The 18,686-nt window shown below is 39.2% G+C and overlaps 1 protein-coding gene across 1 annotated transcript; it reads left to right on the top strand.

Moving 5' to 3' along the window:
* Positions 1-567: 567 nt before the first annotated feature.
* On the top strand, positions 568-14,913 carry LOC118258430 (protein-glutamine gamma-glutamyltransferase 6-like). Its single transcript, XM_035567225.1, has 12 exons — positions 568-1,335; positions 2,120-2,359; positions 2,843-2,961; positions 4,275-4,403; positions 5,663-5,840; positions 6,681-6,816; positions 7,768-7,871; positions 9,704-9,946; positions 10,625-10,969; positions 11,952-12,109; positions 13,816-13,949; positions 14,760-14,913. Exons 1-12 carry the CDS (start codon positions 1,128-1,130, stop codon positions 14,911-14,913), a joined length of 2,148 nt encoding a protein of 715 aa, XP_035423118.1. The 5' UTR covers positions 568-1,127.
* The last annotated feature ends 3,773 nt before the right edge of the window (positions 14,914-18,686 follow it).

The following is an 18,686-nucleotide window of genomic DNA, read 5'->3' on the forward strand; positions in this document are numbered from 1 at the left end:
GTCATTTTCATGACCCTCCTCTGGATCCTGCTCTAATAGGTTCACGTCTTATGCTGGACACCCTAAAGCTGGATGCAGTACTATAGGTGGAGGTCTCACAAGAGTGGAGTAGAAAAGAAGAATCACCTCTCCCTTGATCCATAGACCACGCTTCTTTTGATGCGGGCCAGGATACGATTGGCTTCCTGGGCTGCAAAATACAAATCTCTTTCCAAGCGACACAAGGTGGTGCTAAACCAAGTCCTGTATCTCAGCTCAGTGAAACAATAGAAGCATTGCTTTCAGCACCATTAGCCTGCAAAGTGTTAACACATTCTAGTCTCAGCAGCAGGAAATTTTCAAGTGAAATTCCTCTGGAATATGATACTGGGGAGAGGGCACCTCTTGAACACATATATGTTCTTAGAAGGATCTACATTTTTTTATGTTTGTGTTTTTTATTATTATTACTATTATTCAGTGAATGAGAAAGGTTGAAAGCTTATGTAATCTGTTCTTCAGTATCCTATTTTAAATACAGAGGATAACAATATGATTGAGAAACCCACAGCACTGCCTCAGAATATGCAGTTTCTAATCCTACCATCTGCTCTGGTGACTATCTTTTTTCCAACAGAGTGTGAAATAACATCCAGTTGCAAGCAACAAGTCTGTAAATTAACTGAGATACAATGTACATGACAAAACAACGTGCAAGTTTGACAACGATGACACTAGCCTTCTATTCATCATCTGTCCTACAGTGGTTGCAAGATCACGCATGCACTTGCTTATGAGAGTTTTAATATTCTTTTTGCATCCATACAGCATTGTAGGAACTAGAGATCCCCATAGAAAAGGAGTATATAGAATAGAACAGTCTCTTCAAATTCTGAGAACTCTTATTTCAATACAATACTTGTTTGTTTCTTAAATCAAAAATGAATTACCTGGCTATTTTTTCCTGTCTCTAAAAGATGCCCGCAGAAGGGATATTTCAGCTGTTCTTCTAGCTCATTCATTGTTACCCTTTTTTTTTTTTAAAATAACAGCATGGATTTTTCTGTTTTCCTAAAAGGATATAACTCCAGCTATAATGAAGTGACTATATTAGACAAGCTGACAAGGTGTACACGTTTAAAGGAACGATGTTTTCAACTAACTTGCCTTGCATCTTTCTAGCCCTGAAAATAACAAACATCAATTGGCAATCCAAGCTAAATAAAGCTGCACATCACACATCTGATTACAACAACACAGAAGTAATCTTGAGGAGAGGACAGGCCTTCACCATCAGCCTATGCTTCCGAACAATAGTACAGCCTTGGGACAACTTCACATTTATTGCAAGCACAGGTAATTCCAGCTCAAAACGCTAGTGCTTCCTGTGTGGTTATTAAGCCTTGTTCTCTATCATTCAGGATTCACTGTCATTTTAGGCCTAGGAACTCCCATTTTAAATCTTAGTCTGTATCTTAAAGCAATAGACGCTTAAGGTAATAAGTGCTAGAAAGGTATGGACCATCCTCATTAAAAATAAAACAAAGCAAAACCCACACCATATCTTTACTCCTAAGGACCTACCTGCAATACTGCAAGCTGTCTTCATCTTCTAAGCCCTAAACTTTTCACAGCTCTACCCCTCACAGACCTTCATTATATGTTTGTCTTCTCACCTGATGCTCTATTGCACCTGTTCAGATTCCCCTTGATTAACTTCAGGTGTTCCCTATTCCTGGAACAGCCCACATGACCCATTTGCTAAGACTCCCAACTGTATCTTCCAAAAAGCCTCCTCCAAAAATTTCTCCAGGCAGCTGCTAACTCTTAAAGAAATGCATATTACAATGTGTGGAGCATCCTGCCTATGTAGCTTTCAACCATCAGGTTTTCAGGACAAGGGCTTGCTTCTTCACTTGTCTCAGATGACTGTGGGACTACTTGCCTTTACTAGGTCATGCATTTAACACAGAGGGCTGCATAGTGTGATTCTATGGATTGGAGTGCAGCTACTTTACATTGAATGAGTATGTGGTGGATAAACCATAATCCTTCGATGTAGTATTTGAGATCGTCACTGACTCCGGCTTGTCACACACAGCTGTCATTCAGAATTACTGTCTCCTGTTCCCTCTGGCAGGACCATCTCCAGCAGAGTCACAGCAGACCAAGGTCATATTTAACCTTTCTGAGGAAGGTGCCAGTGGCTGGAGTGCAACTCAAGAGCACAGTGAGCATGGCTGCATGAACTTCACAATAGTCAGCCCTGCCAATGCTGTCATTGGACGGTACAAACTCAAACTCCAGATTGATTCTGGGAACAAGGTCTCATCAGCGCTCCTGGGCCAGTTTGTGTTACTCTTCAATCCCTGGTGTCCAAGTATGTTTTAACGTTTTATGTCCTTCAGGTGACTCATTGTATCAGTCAGGAAATCTGGGTGCCACAATAAAGCATGTACCTGACAGTGACAGCTGCGGTATGATGTTTTTGCTCAACATCAGGGATGTTGTTTTTAATCCTTCTTCAGTGCTCCAATGCATTAAAGATCCAGCCTCTTGCTCACAGAGTAAGAAATTAGAGGACGGTATTACTTCAAATATTTATTCTGTAATTTTTTCCTCTGATACTGCATTCACTTGTGACTCACTGTCTACTAGTAAGACACACTGTGATCAGGGAAGCTGTGAAGGGACAGAAGTATATTCAGTTCCCCTCAAAGGAACTTCATGCTAATTTTATTCACTCTGTAAATGATTACAGGGGTATAACCTCACCTGTTCCCCAGAAGTCCCCTTGAAGTGAGATTTTCAGTTAGAGCAAAACAGCAATCCTTCCAGCTACCATTTCTCATTCTGCTTCTAGATGATGATGTCTATATGGCTAATGAAAAGGACCGACAGGAGTATGTTCTGAATGATAGTGGAATCATATTTCATGGCCTGGAAAAATATATTCAGCAAGAAGCTTGGAATTATGGACAGGTAAACAAGGAAAACAAGAAAATAAGACCAGTTGGTTGGATGAGGGTCTTGAGGGGAGAGAGTCATTATATCATAGTCTAAGAGTTCGTTATTCTCTTTCATTTTTGATTTTCTTGCCAGTACACTTATCGGTTATTGATACATTGCAGCAGCATTAGGATCATTTCCCCTGTCTGGCATATGCTAATAAAAGAAATAAGAGAAAGAAAGCACAATTTTAATTTTAGTTTTTGGTGGGTTTTGTTCTTGTTGGTTAGTTGGTTGCTTTTTTGTGTGTGTGTGTGTGTTTTTGTTTTGTGTTTTTTTTTAAATTACACAAAGTGGTGAAATTCTACTTCTTTCTTGTCCCCTGTGAAGGGCAAAGGAAGCCATTCCAGTAGTAACTTCTAGTTATTGCAAGGTTGGTACATCTAAATATTTACATAGTTGGTCCAATAATGGGTCAGAATATACAGAAAGGATAGCCCAAATATACTCAACTGAAACAACTCAAGTTGGAATTCTAAAATATCACCTTGGCCTTCTAAATGCAACTACTATGAATATAGTCATAACTACAGCCCATTTGTAGTCACAGTTATCCTGCAATTTGAGAGGCCAGTCAAAACCATTTGTGAACACTTCATGACTTAAAACTGCACCAACAGTCGCACAGACAGCACTATTAACCCTTCTAATCAATGTGGCTACTTTTATACTAATTAATGAATCGAGGCCAAATTTGCTTTCTGTCTCTGAGGTCAGGTGGCATCCTTGCCTGACCACATTTATATTGCATAACACTTCACCCTGTTTTTTTTCTGGGCTTAACACAGTGTCTCTGTGACTCTAATGCATAGTAATTTTTTTATTATTTTTTATTATTAATTTTTTAGTATTATTATTTTTTATTATTTTTTATTTTTTCCCCTCTGCTCAGATTATGTGATATAAGGTGAAGGCAGACTGAGGTTTTTGTACCATGAAGGGGAGGGGACCTTCTGGGACATGACAGGATGCGGGAAGATGTGAAGCCTGCTGAGCCAGTCCTGAAGTGGTCTTGTCTGTCCCACCAGGCCATACCAGTCTTCACGAATGCTGGTTGCTATGGTCCTAAATCATGCTTGTAAACATGCTTGTTATTAAATACTATGGAGAGTCATTACTCTAGTGCTTTTGCTTTCTTCTTGTCCCTATCTTCTTTAACAGTACAGAAAAATCTTATATTACCAACATCATCCCATTGTGCTTAGAGAAGGAAAAATGGCATGGAATTAATCCTTGGTTTTAATTATAAAATTAACCTTTAATACTATTGCTTGTTTTGATTTCAGTTTGAAGAGGATATCCTTGATATCTCTCTGGCTATACTGGATCGAAGCTTGAACCACCGCAAAGATCCATCCACTGATGTATCCAACAGAAACAGTCCCATCTATGTGAGCAGGGTTATTAGTGCTATGGTAAAGTGATCAATTAGTTACAGCTGCACTAACAAAAAACACAATACTTAATGTTTTATAGAATGTGCTATATTTTTTGCTGCAAGAATAGGTAGAAAAGTGGTAAAACAGAGTTTTATTCTCAAGAAAAAAATGCCCCTAAAGGTTTAATTTACCTTCTTCCCAAAAGTTTGCTCATAACTGAAGGAATGAAGAATGTTTCCAAGACCGTTCAGGCCGTTAGATCTTTTCACTCATTTAGAAAGTATGTGTCCACTCTGAAATCATATGCTCTGTTTTTCAAATACCAAAAGCGGCATGAAATATTTTGGAAAACTAGTATTGGTATGGCTGCATTTAATGTGTTAATTTAGTATTCTTCACTTCAGGGGAGTTCGTTCAATGAGGCCTGGATGCATTTCCTTCAATAAATAGTTACATCTCTCCACAACAACTCCCCATCCTCACACACCTACAAACGCACAACCAGGCAAATTAAAAAATTTTCATTCTATAAATACTACATGCCTTTTCACATTCCTTATCTGAGGCTGATACTTTACAGACTTGATCTTTTTCACCCTTTTAGACGGCACTTGATTTTGGCAATTTCAATTTCAGTATGAAGTTCATAACTCTACTTAGATGTACAAAACTACTGAAAGTAGGAATACCGAAGAAAAAAAATCATTAAAAAACAACTTACTCTTTTCTGTAGATGACACTATATGACAGCAGGATATTAAAATGGATGTGTATGAATACATGCAAGCACATTTAAAACGTCTGAGCAAGCTAAATGTACTATACGAATATTTGCAATACATGGACATTCAGAGAAAATACATGCTTCTTGTAGCTTCCATAAAAATGACTTGAGAATGTGACCCGATAGTGAATAAACAATGTAACAGTAATATGACATACAAGAAGATGAAAGTCATCAGGGGGTGTAGTGATAGGACAAAGACTAATGGTTTAAAACTAAAAGATGGTAGATTTAGATTAGATATTAGGATGAAATTCTTTACTGGTGAGGCACTGGAACAGGTTGCCCAGAGAAGTTTTGGAGGTCCCTTCCCTGGACGTGTTCAAGAGCAGGGTTGGGCAGTATGATCCAGTGGAAGGTGTCGCTGGCAATGGCAGGGGGTTGGAACTAGATGATCTTTTAAGTTCCCTTCCAACACAAACCATTGTATGATTCTATGATTCTGTCCGTTTCCCTCTCTCCCTTTTTCTGTAAATATTGTAATTCTCTCATGAGAAGGCTTTTTTTTCAGGTTAACAGCAATGATGAAAAGGGAGTAGTGGAAGGGAAGTGGAATGGAAAGTACTGTTCAGGAACCAACCCCTTGCACTGGAGTGGAAGCGTGACCATTCTTCGAAAGTGGTACAGAGGGAGATACAAACCCGTCCGGTACGGCCAATGCTGGGTCTTTGCAGGAGTAATGTGCACAGGTATACGTTAAAGGGAGAATGCTATCAGAAAGGAAGCTTACTAGAATTTCTGTAGTTTTTAACCTTGTGATGTTATTGTAGAGGCTGCTGCAGTTTTGATGGAGAGAGTGAAGAACCTCTGCTATATATGCATGAAGGCTTTTTCTTCCATTTTTATACAGGCATGGATTGTCATATGGCAGCCCAGTATTGCCAGTCAGCACATAAGGTGGAAAGCTGTCTGCCAGGCTGGGCTCTAGAAACGAATGAGGTTTCGTATTTCATAGCTAGAAATCAGAGAAAACCAGTGCTCTTTTAAGTGTGGCTCCTGACAGTTTTCTACTGTTTTGTCTAGCCTAATGGACACAAAAACAAGTTACAATGCTTAGGGCTTGTAAAGGGAGCTGCGAGAGAGGAAAAGCATTTCATCCTAGCAGTTTCCACTCAGAGCTGCGCTGAGAGACAAGGGTCACTTTGAGGAAAACACAAAGGAAAAATAAAGCAATTGAGAGAGATGTCTCAGAGAGGAAAAAGAAGCAGATAGAAGAGAAACAAATACAGGGAGAGAATGGGGGAGAGAACAAGATGAAGAATGAAAGATTAAAATAAATGTGTGAATTTAACTCTTCTTAAAAAGAACACGGCAGCTAACAATGTCAAGTGAGTGTGGAACTGTCTTCTAAACAATTGTGTACAATGACTATGTGACATCCTTGTACCGTATCTGAGGGATGCTTCTGAGGGTTTCTTTCACCACTGAAAGCATATACAGTAGACTGCTATACCAAGAAAAATGGAGAAATACTTTCTATATGTCTGTCAAATGCGTTTAGAGAACTTTTGTGGTATTCTATATTGCAGTTCTGAGATCTTTGGGAATACCTACCCGTGTTATCACAAACTTTAACTCTGCCCATGATAGGAATATTAACCTGAGTATTGATAAATACATTGACGTTTCTGGAAAGACCCTGCACTTGACTGAAGACAGCGTGTGGTAAATATTATTTTTTTCTTAATATTTCTTCCATTATATTTTCCTCTAATTGCAAGATGTAGAATTACACTCATTACACTCCTGAAAGCCTACCTCATACTCCCAAAGATATAAAACCCCATACCAAAATAATCAACAGAACAGAGTGTTCAGAAATGCAAAGTGTAGTCGGTTTCACCATTCTGAAGAATTACTAGTGGAGATATTGGTGCTATTGTTATTCAACACACAATTTGAAAATATAACTTCTAATTTTGTCTTTACTGCATAACAATTTTAATTTTTCTAAAGGAAAGTTAAAGAAATAGATTAACTGTTTGTCTTTGATTCCTAGAACTCTCAGAAGTCCGTAAGTTTTAGACCCAGCTCCTATGCTATATGCTGTTGATTGTCTCAGTCTTTCATGATTACCATTACACACCCCTTGCACCATATTAGAGGTTACTAAAGTAAAAGCAGTATGTTTAATACAGCAGAGAAAAATCCCATGTCACCCCATCATAGGAAGGACATGCTATTTCTTTCACCTCGGAGAAGTTAGCTGTTGAATATGATGCTTCAGAGAAACAAGTGCACAGAAACTATTACACTGCAAATGTGCATTGTACTGCATGTACCAGTATTTCAGTCCCTAAGCACCCTATACCATTTGGAGTAATTTGGACAAGAGTGACACAGATCTGAATAGCTGACTCTGCAATAAATACATTTTAATTTCTTTTTTTTTTTTTTATGTAACATCCCAATATTTCTGAGAGATCTCAACCCAGAAAACAGGAAAAAAGGGAGAAAGAAATACTCAAGAAAGGAGGCAGCGGTTGGTCTCTCTACAGAGGAGTTATCGTTCACTCCACTAGGGTTATTTCTTGCATTGCAACACAAATGTACCAAGTCTTTCAACACAGAATGAATTGTATTAATCTGAGATTTCCTATTCTTCTTCCCTTACAGGAATTTCCATGTCTGGAATGAAAGCTGGTTTATTAGAAGAGATCTTGGTTCTTTTTATGATGGATGGCAGGTTTTGGATGCAACACCCCAGGAAAGAAGCAAAGGTAACACTGCTGTAAATATAAAAAGATGTAGATATTGTTACTCCTAAACATTGCTACTAGAATTGCAGGATAACCTTTCTGTCAGCCTCTGGATTCCTACCAGCATTCAAAATCTTACTTTTTCTGACCCTCTGCCAGCACAAAAACAAATGCATCTTAGGTTCATTCATCTCACTCTTGCTTGCCTTAGCTCCTAATATTACACAAATTCATAAAATGATGCAAAATAACTAAGGTTAGAAAGGACTTCTGGAGATTGATTACTCCAACACTCTGCTCAGTGCACAGTTAATCATAGCAGGTTTCTCAGGACCATGTCCAGTTGGGTTTTAAATATTTCTAAGGATGGAGACTCCACAACCTCTCTGGCAAACTGCTCCAGTGTTTGACCACCCACATAATAAAACAGGTTTTTTCTTATGTTTAAATGGAATTTTCTGTGTTTCAATTTGCACCCACTGCCTCTTGTCCTTTCACTGGATATCACTGAGGAGAGTCTGATTCTGTCATCTTTATACCTTCCCACCATATATTTAAACACATCGACAAGATTCTGCCCAGTTTCTTCAGACTGAACAGTCACTGTTCTCGTCCCTTAAACATTTTTGTGGCCCTCTGCAGGACTTCCTCCCTTATGTCCATGTATTTCTTGTACTGGGGAACCCAGAACTGGACACAGCACTCCAGAATTGGTCTCGCCAATAGATCAGTAGAGGGGTAGGATTGCCCCCCTTGACCTGCTGGCAATGCGCTTCCTAATGCGGTCACAGATGTTGTTTGCCTTCCTTGCTTCAAGGGCACACTGCTGGCATTACATATTTGCTGTCTTGCATTGGACAGATTTAGCAGCAAAACAAATTAAAAATCCATCTAGTAAGATGCTAAGTAAAAATTTCAGAGCTTACAGGGTTTTAGAGTAACAGGGTTGAACCAAAGACTTTACAACAGAAAAGAAAATATGCCATATGACCCTAGCCTATATTTCATAGGACACACTGGAATGGGTAGGAAGATAATTCATACGGTGTTCCTGTGACATGCAACAACATAGAATATAGGTAAAAAACTACATGATAAGGGCCACAAATTGTTCTCTGGTTCTGAAACCAAGTGATATAGAATGGCTTTTGTTCACAGCACTGAACTCTCCCTCCCAGACCAACCGACCAACCAACCAAAAATACAGCACAGCCCGCTGGGAACATTGGCAAGGGAAAAAAAAATCACTAAGAAGCTTGCTAGCAAGTAAACAGTGTGGATGACCACCTGGGCTCACACTCTTGCTTTGGTTTTATTTGCTAATACAGACAAATTTACTGATCTTATCTGATGAGCCCCATCAAAAGATTCATTAATTTAGCCATTTAAAACCTTCCAAATGCCAGATAAGCTGCCTCTTATTCCCCACTCCTCAGATTACCGAATTTAACTTCTTGTTTCTTCTGAATGCACGTGCGGCATTGATGACTCACATCTCATAAGTCTGACTGTACTTCTGACGCAGCTCCCATTCTCTCCTCACCTTTCATTTGACAAGTTAGCATACAGCCCTGCAAGCTTTGGAGGGTTAGAATAACTCACACAGCACACATCACAGAAAGTGTTAGCTATACCTTTTTAGCCTTACAGCCTCCTCTCTGCCTGCACCTTTTGATAGAAAATGTATGTGGAATTTCTGACATGCTGTACCATAATGTATAGACCCAGAAACAATGGACTTTATCCAAACATGTCTTTAGAGTGACTACCTTTTTCTGTCAGCATGAGGATTTGTGGACTGTAGCTGATCTTTCACAATAGGTAGTCATTTAACTTTTCTCTCCTTAATATAGGCATATTTCAGTGTGGCCCTGCCTCCACCAAAGCCATTAAGGAAGGGGATGTGAACCTGGATTATGACAGTTCATTTGTGTTTGCAGCAGTGAATGCTGACTGTGTTACTTGGATTCACTATAGCAACAAAAGAAAAGAGAGAATTTACTCCAATACTAGGAAGATTGGAAAATTTATCAGCACCAAAGCAGTGAGCACCAACTCCCGGGTGGATGTCACTGATAATTACAAATATCCAGAAGGTAAATTCTTTATTACAGGTGTCTTTGCCATCAATGGTCAGAAATGAAAAGGATTTAGGCTTCTGTTGGATTGGACACTGACTTACTTTCTTTGCTTCTTTTGGAAAAGAGTGTGAATTTTCAATGGCTCAGGACTCATTGTCAGAAGACAGTGATTAAATATAGATGTTATGGCCCTTGATGAAATACTGGTTTATTTAACACACAGTCAAAGCTACTTATGTAAAAGATTCTGTCCCAGCAGTCCTGATCAGGTGGTGAGAATATTTCTGTCATGACATGCAGTAACAGCCTTTCTGGAGAGTTATGCGGGCAGAGTTTCTGCAAAAGGAAGGATTTTTTCACTGTTACTTTCAGAGGAGATGGCAATTGACCCAGCTTATGCAGGAGAAGTGAGATCTCCCAGGAGTTATCTTTCTACTGCTAACAGCTTCTAACAGGCATCCATGAACAGCCAGCTAAAGCTAACAGCCAAGTTTTACTTTCCAGCCTTTGTGGCTAGGTATATTCATTTGCTTTTTGTCAAATTTAGCCTTTAGGTAAGGCTTCACTTTTTCCTCTCATATATTTTTGCCCTCCTCAGCTTTCCCAAACTGTATTTACTGAGAGCAATTTTGGCTCGATTGCACTATGTCCAGTATGTATGAGATCTCTTAACCGTGTTATCTTTTAAAGCAGGATCCTTGAAAGAAAGGCAGGTGTACAAAAAAGCACTGAAGCTGCTTGGTGTGAGCAGCACTGGAAGAAGAACCAAAGTTACAAGACGTAGAAGACGATTTTCAGTAGCACAGAGACAAAATATGACAGCGCCCACAGGAAAACCTACTATCTCAGGGAAGCTGAACCTGGATGCATCTCCTGTAATTGGCCAGGATATCCTCCTTACCTTGTCACTGAGGAACTTGATCACAGATTTCAAGACCATAAAGGTTAAACTGAGTGCTTCAGCTGTTCTCTACACAAGAAAACCAAAGGCAGAGATTTTGCAGTGGTCTAGGTCTATTCAACTTGGATCTGAAGAAGGTAATTTTAATTTTATTACAGCTCAAGACAAGATATAGCTCTAGTTTGTGGCCAGATCACAGACATCATGAATGGCTCAAGCAGTGCATGACCTACCAATGGTTGGAGGTTAAGGCTATTTGAGAGAAGAGAAAAATACATACTTGCCCTGTCTTAAGCATTTGCTTTTAGACACTGTCAAGAAAGATACTGACCTGGGTGACCCTTTGTCTGACCCAGCACAGCCACTATTAGTTCTACATTGTGACATTTTTTGCTAAGAGAAAACAACTAAGAGAGACACTGGAGACTACTCGGCTACCAGCTGCCGGTAAGCAAAGTACAGAGATAAAGTAATGGGAGAAATGTATATATTTCTTTTGCAGCAGTAGGACAGTAACTACAAATTGCACTGACAGGTACATTACCTGCAGATGCAGGGCTTTTGCCCTGCTGTTATATGGACAATACTGAAAAATGAGTTGTAGTACAGATGAATGTGACTACCCTCCCAAACTAATCCAAGACATCACAATTCTTTTCACTACTCCAGCGGTAGATGAGGATTTTTTCTCAGTGTACTGAGAACCATTGCCTTCCTCAGGGGCACACATACCAAATGTGCACCCTCTTTCAGGAAGGGGCTGAACAGCTGCATCTGAAAGGGCATTTAAACCAGGCCATCTTTTCAATTCTGCCTCCTTTGCAAGGACAGAACATGAAATTCCCAGCTTCAGATTCATGAGAAAACCACCAGCAGGGGTTACCACAAATATCCATCCTCAGCAACTACCGACCTGTATCTGATCATTTAGTGTTTGATGTGAATGTAAATAGAAGTCACCTATGAGCGTCATTCCTGTCTACAAGCTGCCAACATCCACAAATGTACAGTCCCAGGGTGATACTTTTGTTTCTCCCTAAAATATAGGCATATTAAAGATACATGGTACTTAGACACAGAAAATAAAGGGGGAAATTTCTGCTTCTATTTGCATTCCAGTGAAAGAAATTCCATTCAAGATCTCCTACTCCCAGTACAAAAATGCTCTGATGGATGACAGGAAGATCCTAGTGACTGCTCTGTGTGAAGTCAGACAGGGAGCCTCACTTCTAATGGAGAAGGATATTTTACTTCAGGATCCTTTTCTCACCATCAAGGTAAAATCTAGTCTCCTCTGTGTTCCTAGAGAGACATGTTGAGAAGAAGCAACCAGAATCCTTCACACCATCTACTCCTCATGAGAAGGGACGTGCAAAGCGAAATCATACGTTAGGGTGATTTGATCTTGTTGCTCCAGTAATAAGCCACATGACACAAGTGAAATGAAATACACTATAGAAAAGCAAATCTCTCCAAGACATTGCTGTGCACTTATGTTCTTAACAGTGCTTGCTGACATGGCAGTGATAAATGTCTCAGTATTATGAGGGTTACAAGGTAAGATTGTCTCCAGAGAAACAGACAGACAAAGACAGAAAGATCTAGTCTATATCTAGGTCTACACTTTTGTCAGGGAAGTCTGATCATTCTCTTTGATTTTATTTAGGAGGCCTGATTTTTACGAAAGAGTAGCCGACTAGCTGGTAATGCCTGGGGATGCGAGGCTAGTTATTACTAATATTCAAGAATAGTCTTTCACCTTATTAGGAAAAGTGGCACTTTCCACCTTCTGTAGCATCTTTCTATATGATTAGTAGTTAAACTGTAGACATTTTTTCACTTAAGGCTGACTTCTGACAAATGCTGCACAATAGGCAAAGAACAATTTTTAGTCTACAGGAAAGACCGTGTGTCGTGTCTGCCCAGGAACAGTCCTGGGTTTGCACAGCCCATCACATCCACGTAAACTAGTTTAACAATATTTGGGACATTTCAGCACGTTCACACGCTACATCAGCTCTGTGAATCAAACGCTACCTATCTGCCTACTGTATTGTAAACAACCTAGAGGGAATGCGATAATTCTCAGAGTATCTCAGAGCCTCCAGACTAGATCAGACCTCTCAAACCACTCTGTCAGTAGCATACAGGAAATCGAAGGTTATACACAGGAATAAAAAACTGAATTTTTATTAGTTCTGGTGAGTTCTGAATACCAAGCTCTAGAGAGACTTTGTGTAAAATCTTCTGTACTATATCACGCAGGTCACCTTACCAGGGCAGACACTTGAATTAAATTACTTCAATTTAGTGACCAAGGTTCAAAAGGGTTTTGTTTTTCTGTTGATTGAAACTTCTGTATATAAACATACATTCAATGGCAGACAAATGCAATTTGGGTGCTGGACTTCTCCATTATGTTAATTAACACTATTATTACCTATGAAGATAACCAGATACACCAATTCTATGTTATCTCAGTCAGAATAAGGTAATGAATACGTTTATTTGCTATTTCACATTCTAATTCTATTGCCTGAGATGCCACAACCCACCTCCGTCTCACACCTCTCATGTTTTCTAATCCTAAACCTTCCATTTAGCCTAACTAAAGCTAATTTCACTTAAGCTGCCTACAGTAGTTAGTCATATATGCCAAGTTAATACTTGTATTCTTATTCTGTTATCACTCTTCATAAGTATCATACACTATATAATACTTAACACCATACTCTGGCCTAGTTAAAAAGTTAGGACTGAATGGTAGATTCTACAGTAGTTTGTTGTTCCTCAGCCACACTGGAGGGCTGAATCAAGCTCTGCACTCTGATGCCTGAAAATATGTACATGGATTAATTCCTGACTCCTCCCTATCTAGGAGATCATAAGAAGGTAAGCAGTTTGCAGTGGAAATGAAAAGAGAAAACCATGAGAAAGAAGTGTGACTAATGCTGTGACTGAGCAGAATGTTTTCTCTCTGTAGGTCTTTGGTCCAACAGTGGTACACAAGGCTGCTAATGTGCAGGTCACATTTACCAACCCACTGTCTGAAATGGTGACAGACTGTGTCCTGAGAGCAGAAGGTAGTGGCTTGCTCAAAGAACAGCTCCAAATCAAGTATGTAAATTATGTCCGGCCAATAACTCATTCACTTTGGTGAGAAATCTAGAATACAAGTTGTGTTTTTAAAAAGATTCTGTCAACCCATGACTTTTGTTTGCAGTGAGCTTGGACAAAATATCATCATGCTAGCACTCTCCATATCTAGTTGGAATTTGTACCTCCTCTACCAAACTCTGAATTACAGAATGGTTCAGGAGTGGAGAGATGGCCTGCTTCTAATTAGCGTATAACTTGGACCACTGTAGTTAGTGACTGGATTACATAAAAGGCAAAAATTTCAAAACTTTCTTCTTTTTGTAGTTTGCAAAAAGGAAAAAAAAAAAAAACCTCGAAGGATAAGAGGAAAAGTGATGGTATCATTTTTTCATCAAATATTAAATTACTAAAGAGCCAGGACATATACCATAATGAAATATTTGAATACATCCACTGATATCATACTGATAAGAAATTGTTCTCCCCTCTCCTTTACGGTTATTATTTTGGAAACATTTTTAAAATCTCCAAAATATTTACGTTGATGGAGTTAGCACCAAGAAACTGAAAGGGAAAAAAAAAAGAGATAGGAGAAGCTGGATAATGATGTTAATTACTGAGATTTCACTGACACTGAACATGAAATTCAAGTCTAGTGTTGAGGGGGCCGTGAACATGGTAGGCTATGTCCATCTGTGGAGTATACAGCCACACCAGTAAAGTACTCTGACATTTCCTTTTCATACTGTCTTACATTTGGGAACTCTGAAGAATACATGACGAGAATTTCTCTGCTGCTTGAACTTACAAACACGTTCTCTCTTTTAGTGTGGCACGAATGGCCCCCATGGAGTCCTCAACAACTGAGTTTGAGATCATTCCCTACAAGAGTGGCACAAGGCAGCTTCAGGTGGACTTGGTTTCCAACCATTTTTCAGACGTTAAGGGATTTGTGATGCTTGATGTGACTCCCGTCCAGTGATACAACCTATACATCCATTCATTTTGTCTTAGTTACTGGTGCACTGTTCAAGTGTTATTATGACTAGAAACATAGACATGCAGATTACTTGGCCAACGAGATGTGATATGAAAATAAATCAATTTTAAAAGCTACTATACAGTATTCTTTTCCAAATTTTGCAAAGCTCGGAAACAAGTTTCAGACAAAGCCAAAACTGATACCTATACTGCTTTGTTGATAGAAATGGTGTAAATACTTTCTATCTGCACTTTTCTGACTTAAGCACAGATAAAAGCTTTCAGGACTTATATGCAACTCTGGCCTGACTGCTGTGTTTCATTGCATTTTTAATAGAAATGACAGCAAGAAAAAGGTGCCAATTTGGAAGATTTATTGCAGGAAAAACTGGCTGAGCTATCATCCTGGCCCAAAATGAAGGACACCAAACTTTATCCTCTTCATAAAGGAACTGCAGCAATTGTCTTGGATTATTTACAAAGGCTTTGCTAAGTCTAAACATGAGTAATTTCCTGAAAAGAAAAAATAAATGTCCGTAGAGATACCGCTTTAGATGCTCTCTGGCTTTGTAGTCTCTTCTAGTTTAAATCTATTCTAGGACTAATAGGCTGTAGTAGTGATCAGAAGCTATAATCAGCACAGGAAATCGGTCAATGGATTGGTCCTAATTATTTTGGAATTATGCACTTCGATTAAAGTGCAGTGGAGGTCTGGGGGAAATGATGGGTGTTTTTACTTTGCTCCAGTTCAAAAACTTCTCACTGTACTATCTGAAGAATTGGACGAACTTGTCAGAGACCACTTGAGAAAAAGCAGCCTGTGATGTGTATTTTTGTTTTGTACTGGCACTACCTTCAAGATTGTTACCTGCCTAGACCTGCTGCTCTGTGCTTTACCCAAACCTTTATCTGTATCTTACAAAACCATTGTATCCACCCTCCTGACTTATGACCTGTTCCCTTTCACACTTGTATCACCAATCAGACGGGAAAAAAATAAAATATAAAAAAAGACCGATTTTTCTGTCTGCAAAGGGAGATACTGGGTAATACTTCCAGAAGTGCTCAGGAAGAAGATGATGGGTAAAAGAGGCTCAGGACAATATAATCAGGATATATGAAAATTCACAATAGTCAAATATCCTCCTTCCACAAAGCTTCTTAAAGTAGGTCATCATCCTCTGTGAGAAAGGCATTGTGCCACACATACCTAAATCCCAGCAGTGTGTCAATATATTCCTTGCAGAGTTAACAAACCAGAATAGCAAAGATGTGAATTTTCCTAAGAGATAATTTGCCCCTTTCCTCCTGACAACACCTAGCACTGTCCAAGAATGCAATCTCAGCTTCCTCAGAAATAATGTTTCACAGACACAAACTAACTCTGACAGATTAAACTGAGGTCTCATTAAAATTTGTTTGATTCAAAGCCAAGAAAATCTTCAAAACACGTCAACTTCTGTTTTATTACATCAATTACAATACTTTGCCACCCACACATATACTTACAAAGGCTCCTGAAGTGTGTTGAAACCAGTCAGCTTAGAGAGACTGACACACAAACACACGCACAGAGGAGTTTGGATTTCTCCAGGCACAAAAGAGGGGAATAGGTAGCTTTTGCACCTATCAATTAAGTCTTGCAGGATCTTGGAAAGTCAGGGTATACAATTCTCCATTCATTTCAGAAAGGGCCTGGAGGTAGTGATTACATTCACAAAATCTCATTCAATCTTGCAATAATGCAGACTGTCATAACATTCAACACACAGCTAGGCTATTCAAAGTCCTTCAGTATTTCTTCTTAAATACAAGCCAGGAAATTATCTGAGACCGTGTTTTTCACAAGAGCTTGACATGGCCTCATCCTAATTAACTGTTTGTAAAGGAAGCCTGCTGTTCAAAGGAAAATCAGCACTAAAGCTTGTGCAAAGTTCCAAACTTTGCAACATTTGGGGTTGCTGGGATTTCAGGCGTCAGCATTAACCGCCCACAGCAACTGCACCCAATTCAGTTTCAGTGTTAAAATGCAGATTTATCTGTCCAGTGATGTACAACACACATTCTTCCTGTGTTAGACATAAGACAACCATTCAAATAAACTAATAATTATTACAGAGAAAAATGTTTAAGTGCCCATGGGAGGATTTAAAGACCTTTTGCCAAACCTACAATCTTTACACAGCCCGTAGTCAGAAATCAATAGGTGCTAGTGGAGTAAAATATGGCTAATTATCAGTATTTTTCCTTATAAATATGCTCTTTTAATCTGAACATACACAAGAGGCTGGCCCAGCCCTCATTCCACCGTGATGACTCAAAAAAAAAAAAGTAAACACTTGCTGAAATCACACATTCATATTTTGAATTGGTTTTGAATGGTCTCCAGGACAGTAAATGTTTCTCCCCTAAATTGTTCTCTTGATAAGTTTCTTGGGCCTTGATTCAAGCAGTTAGTTAAATGACTACCCTTTTACAGATTGTTTTTTAAACCTGAAATAGCCAAAGTTGGTAGTTTCAGATCACTTGACTCTTTGGCTCTCACCAAAGCTGCATTGCTAGAAAGGCTGAGAGAGCCGGGATGTTCAGCCTGAAGAAGAGAAGGCTCCAGGGATACCTCATTTCGAACTTTAAGTACTGAAAGGGGGCTTATAAAAAAGATGAAGGACTCTTTACTCAGGTAGATAATGATAGGACAAGGGGGAATGGTCTTAAACTAAAAGAGGATAGATTTAGATTAGACATTAGGAGGAAACTCTTCACTGTAAGGTTAGTGGGGCACTGCAACAGGTTGCCAAGAGAATTTGTGGATGCCCCTGGATCCCTGGAGGTGTTCAAGGCCAGGCTGGATGGGGCCTTGGCCAACCTGATCTAGTGGGTGGCATCGCTGTCTGTGGCAGGGGGGTTGGAGTTAAATTATCTTTAAGGCCCTTCCAACCCGAGTCATTCCATGATTCTATGCTTTAGCATATGGTATCTATCACACTTGTGTACTGAATGTGGAGGATGCTGTTCATATAAATGACAAAATAAAAGGAACAACGTAAGCATTTCTTGTTGCTCTAAGGCAACAAGAAATTGCACCCAAGACTAAAATTCACATCTAATTCATGGATGTGCCATGTCAGAGGTAGAAATGTAGACACAATAAAAGGTAAACTTAGCTGTATGTACTTTTCAATCACTACATTCAGAAAGAGACCTAGTCATTAAAGATGCTAATGTAACATTTTAAGGTTCCATTTTTAAAGGTAATAAAGATGATAAATAATTTTATGGATTCTTGTTTGGACCTTCAAAACACCAAGAATCCCTAAGCACTATAAAGATAATAACACAGAATGAATACTTCCAAGGATTTTACAGATCACTTTTCCTTTAGATTTCTGTGAGCATTTCAGGTGTATAGTGGACACAGAACTGTCACAACACTTGCCTGGACCTGAATGAAGTCCTTCAGAAGAAGCAATGCAAGAAGTGAGTGAAAAAAGACTAGAAAATCTGCACATGACATAAAGCCATTTAAATAAATCAGGACCAAAAAACTGTGAGGAGCTTCAGAGGGTTCGAAACAAGGCAGAACAGATGACAATACAACAATCAGTGAGATTCACGTTAGTAAATGCACAGCTGGAAAGTGATTTTCAGTCACCCATCATGCAGCGTGTTATAGCAACCGTATCACGTGCAGAAAGAAAACAGCATAAAACAGGCAGCTCAACTGAGATTATAGCATCTCGTGTTTCTATGATTCCCACTAATGACACGTCAGAT

Source organism: Cygnus atratus, chromosome 16 (genome assembly GCF_013377495.2).
Source record: "Cygnus atratus isolate AKBS03 ecotype Queensland, Australia chromosome 16, CAtr_DNAZoo_HiC_assembly, whole genome shotgun sequence".
Taxonomy (NCBI): domain Eukaryota; kingdom Metazoa; phylum Chordata; class Aves; order Anseriformes; family Anatidae; genus Cygnus; species Cygnus atratus.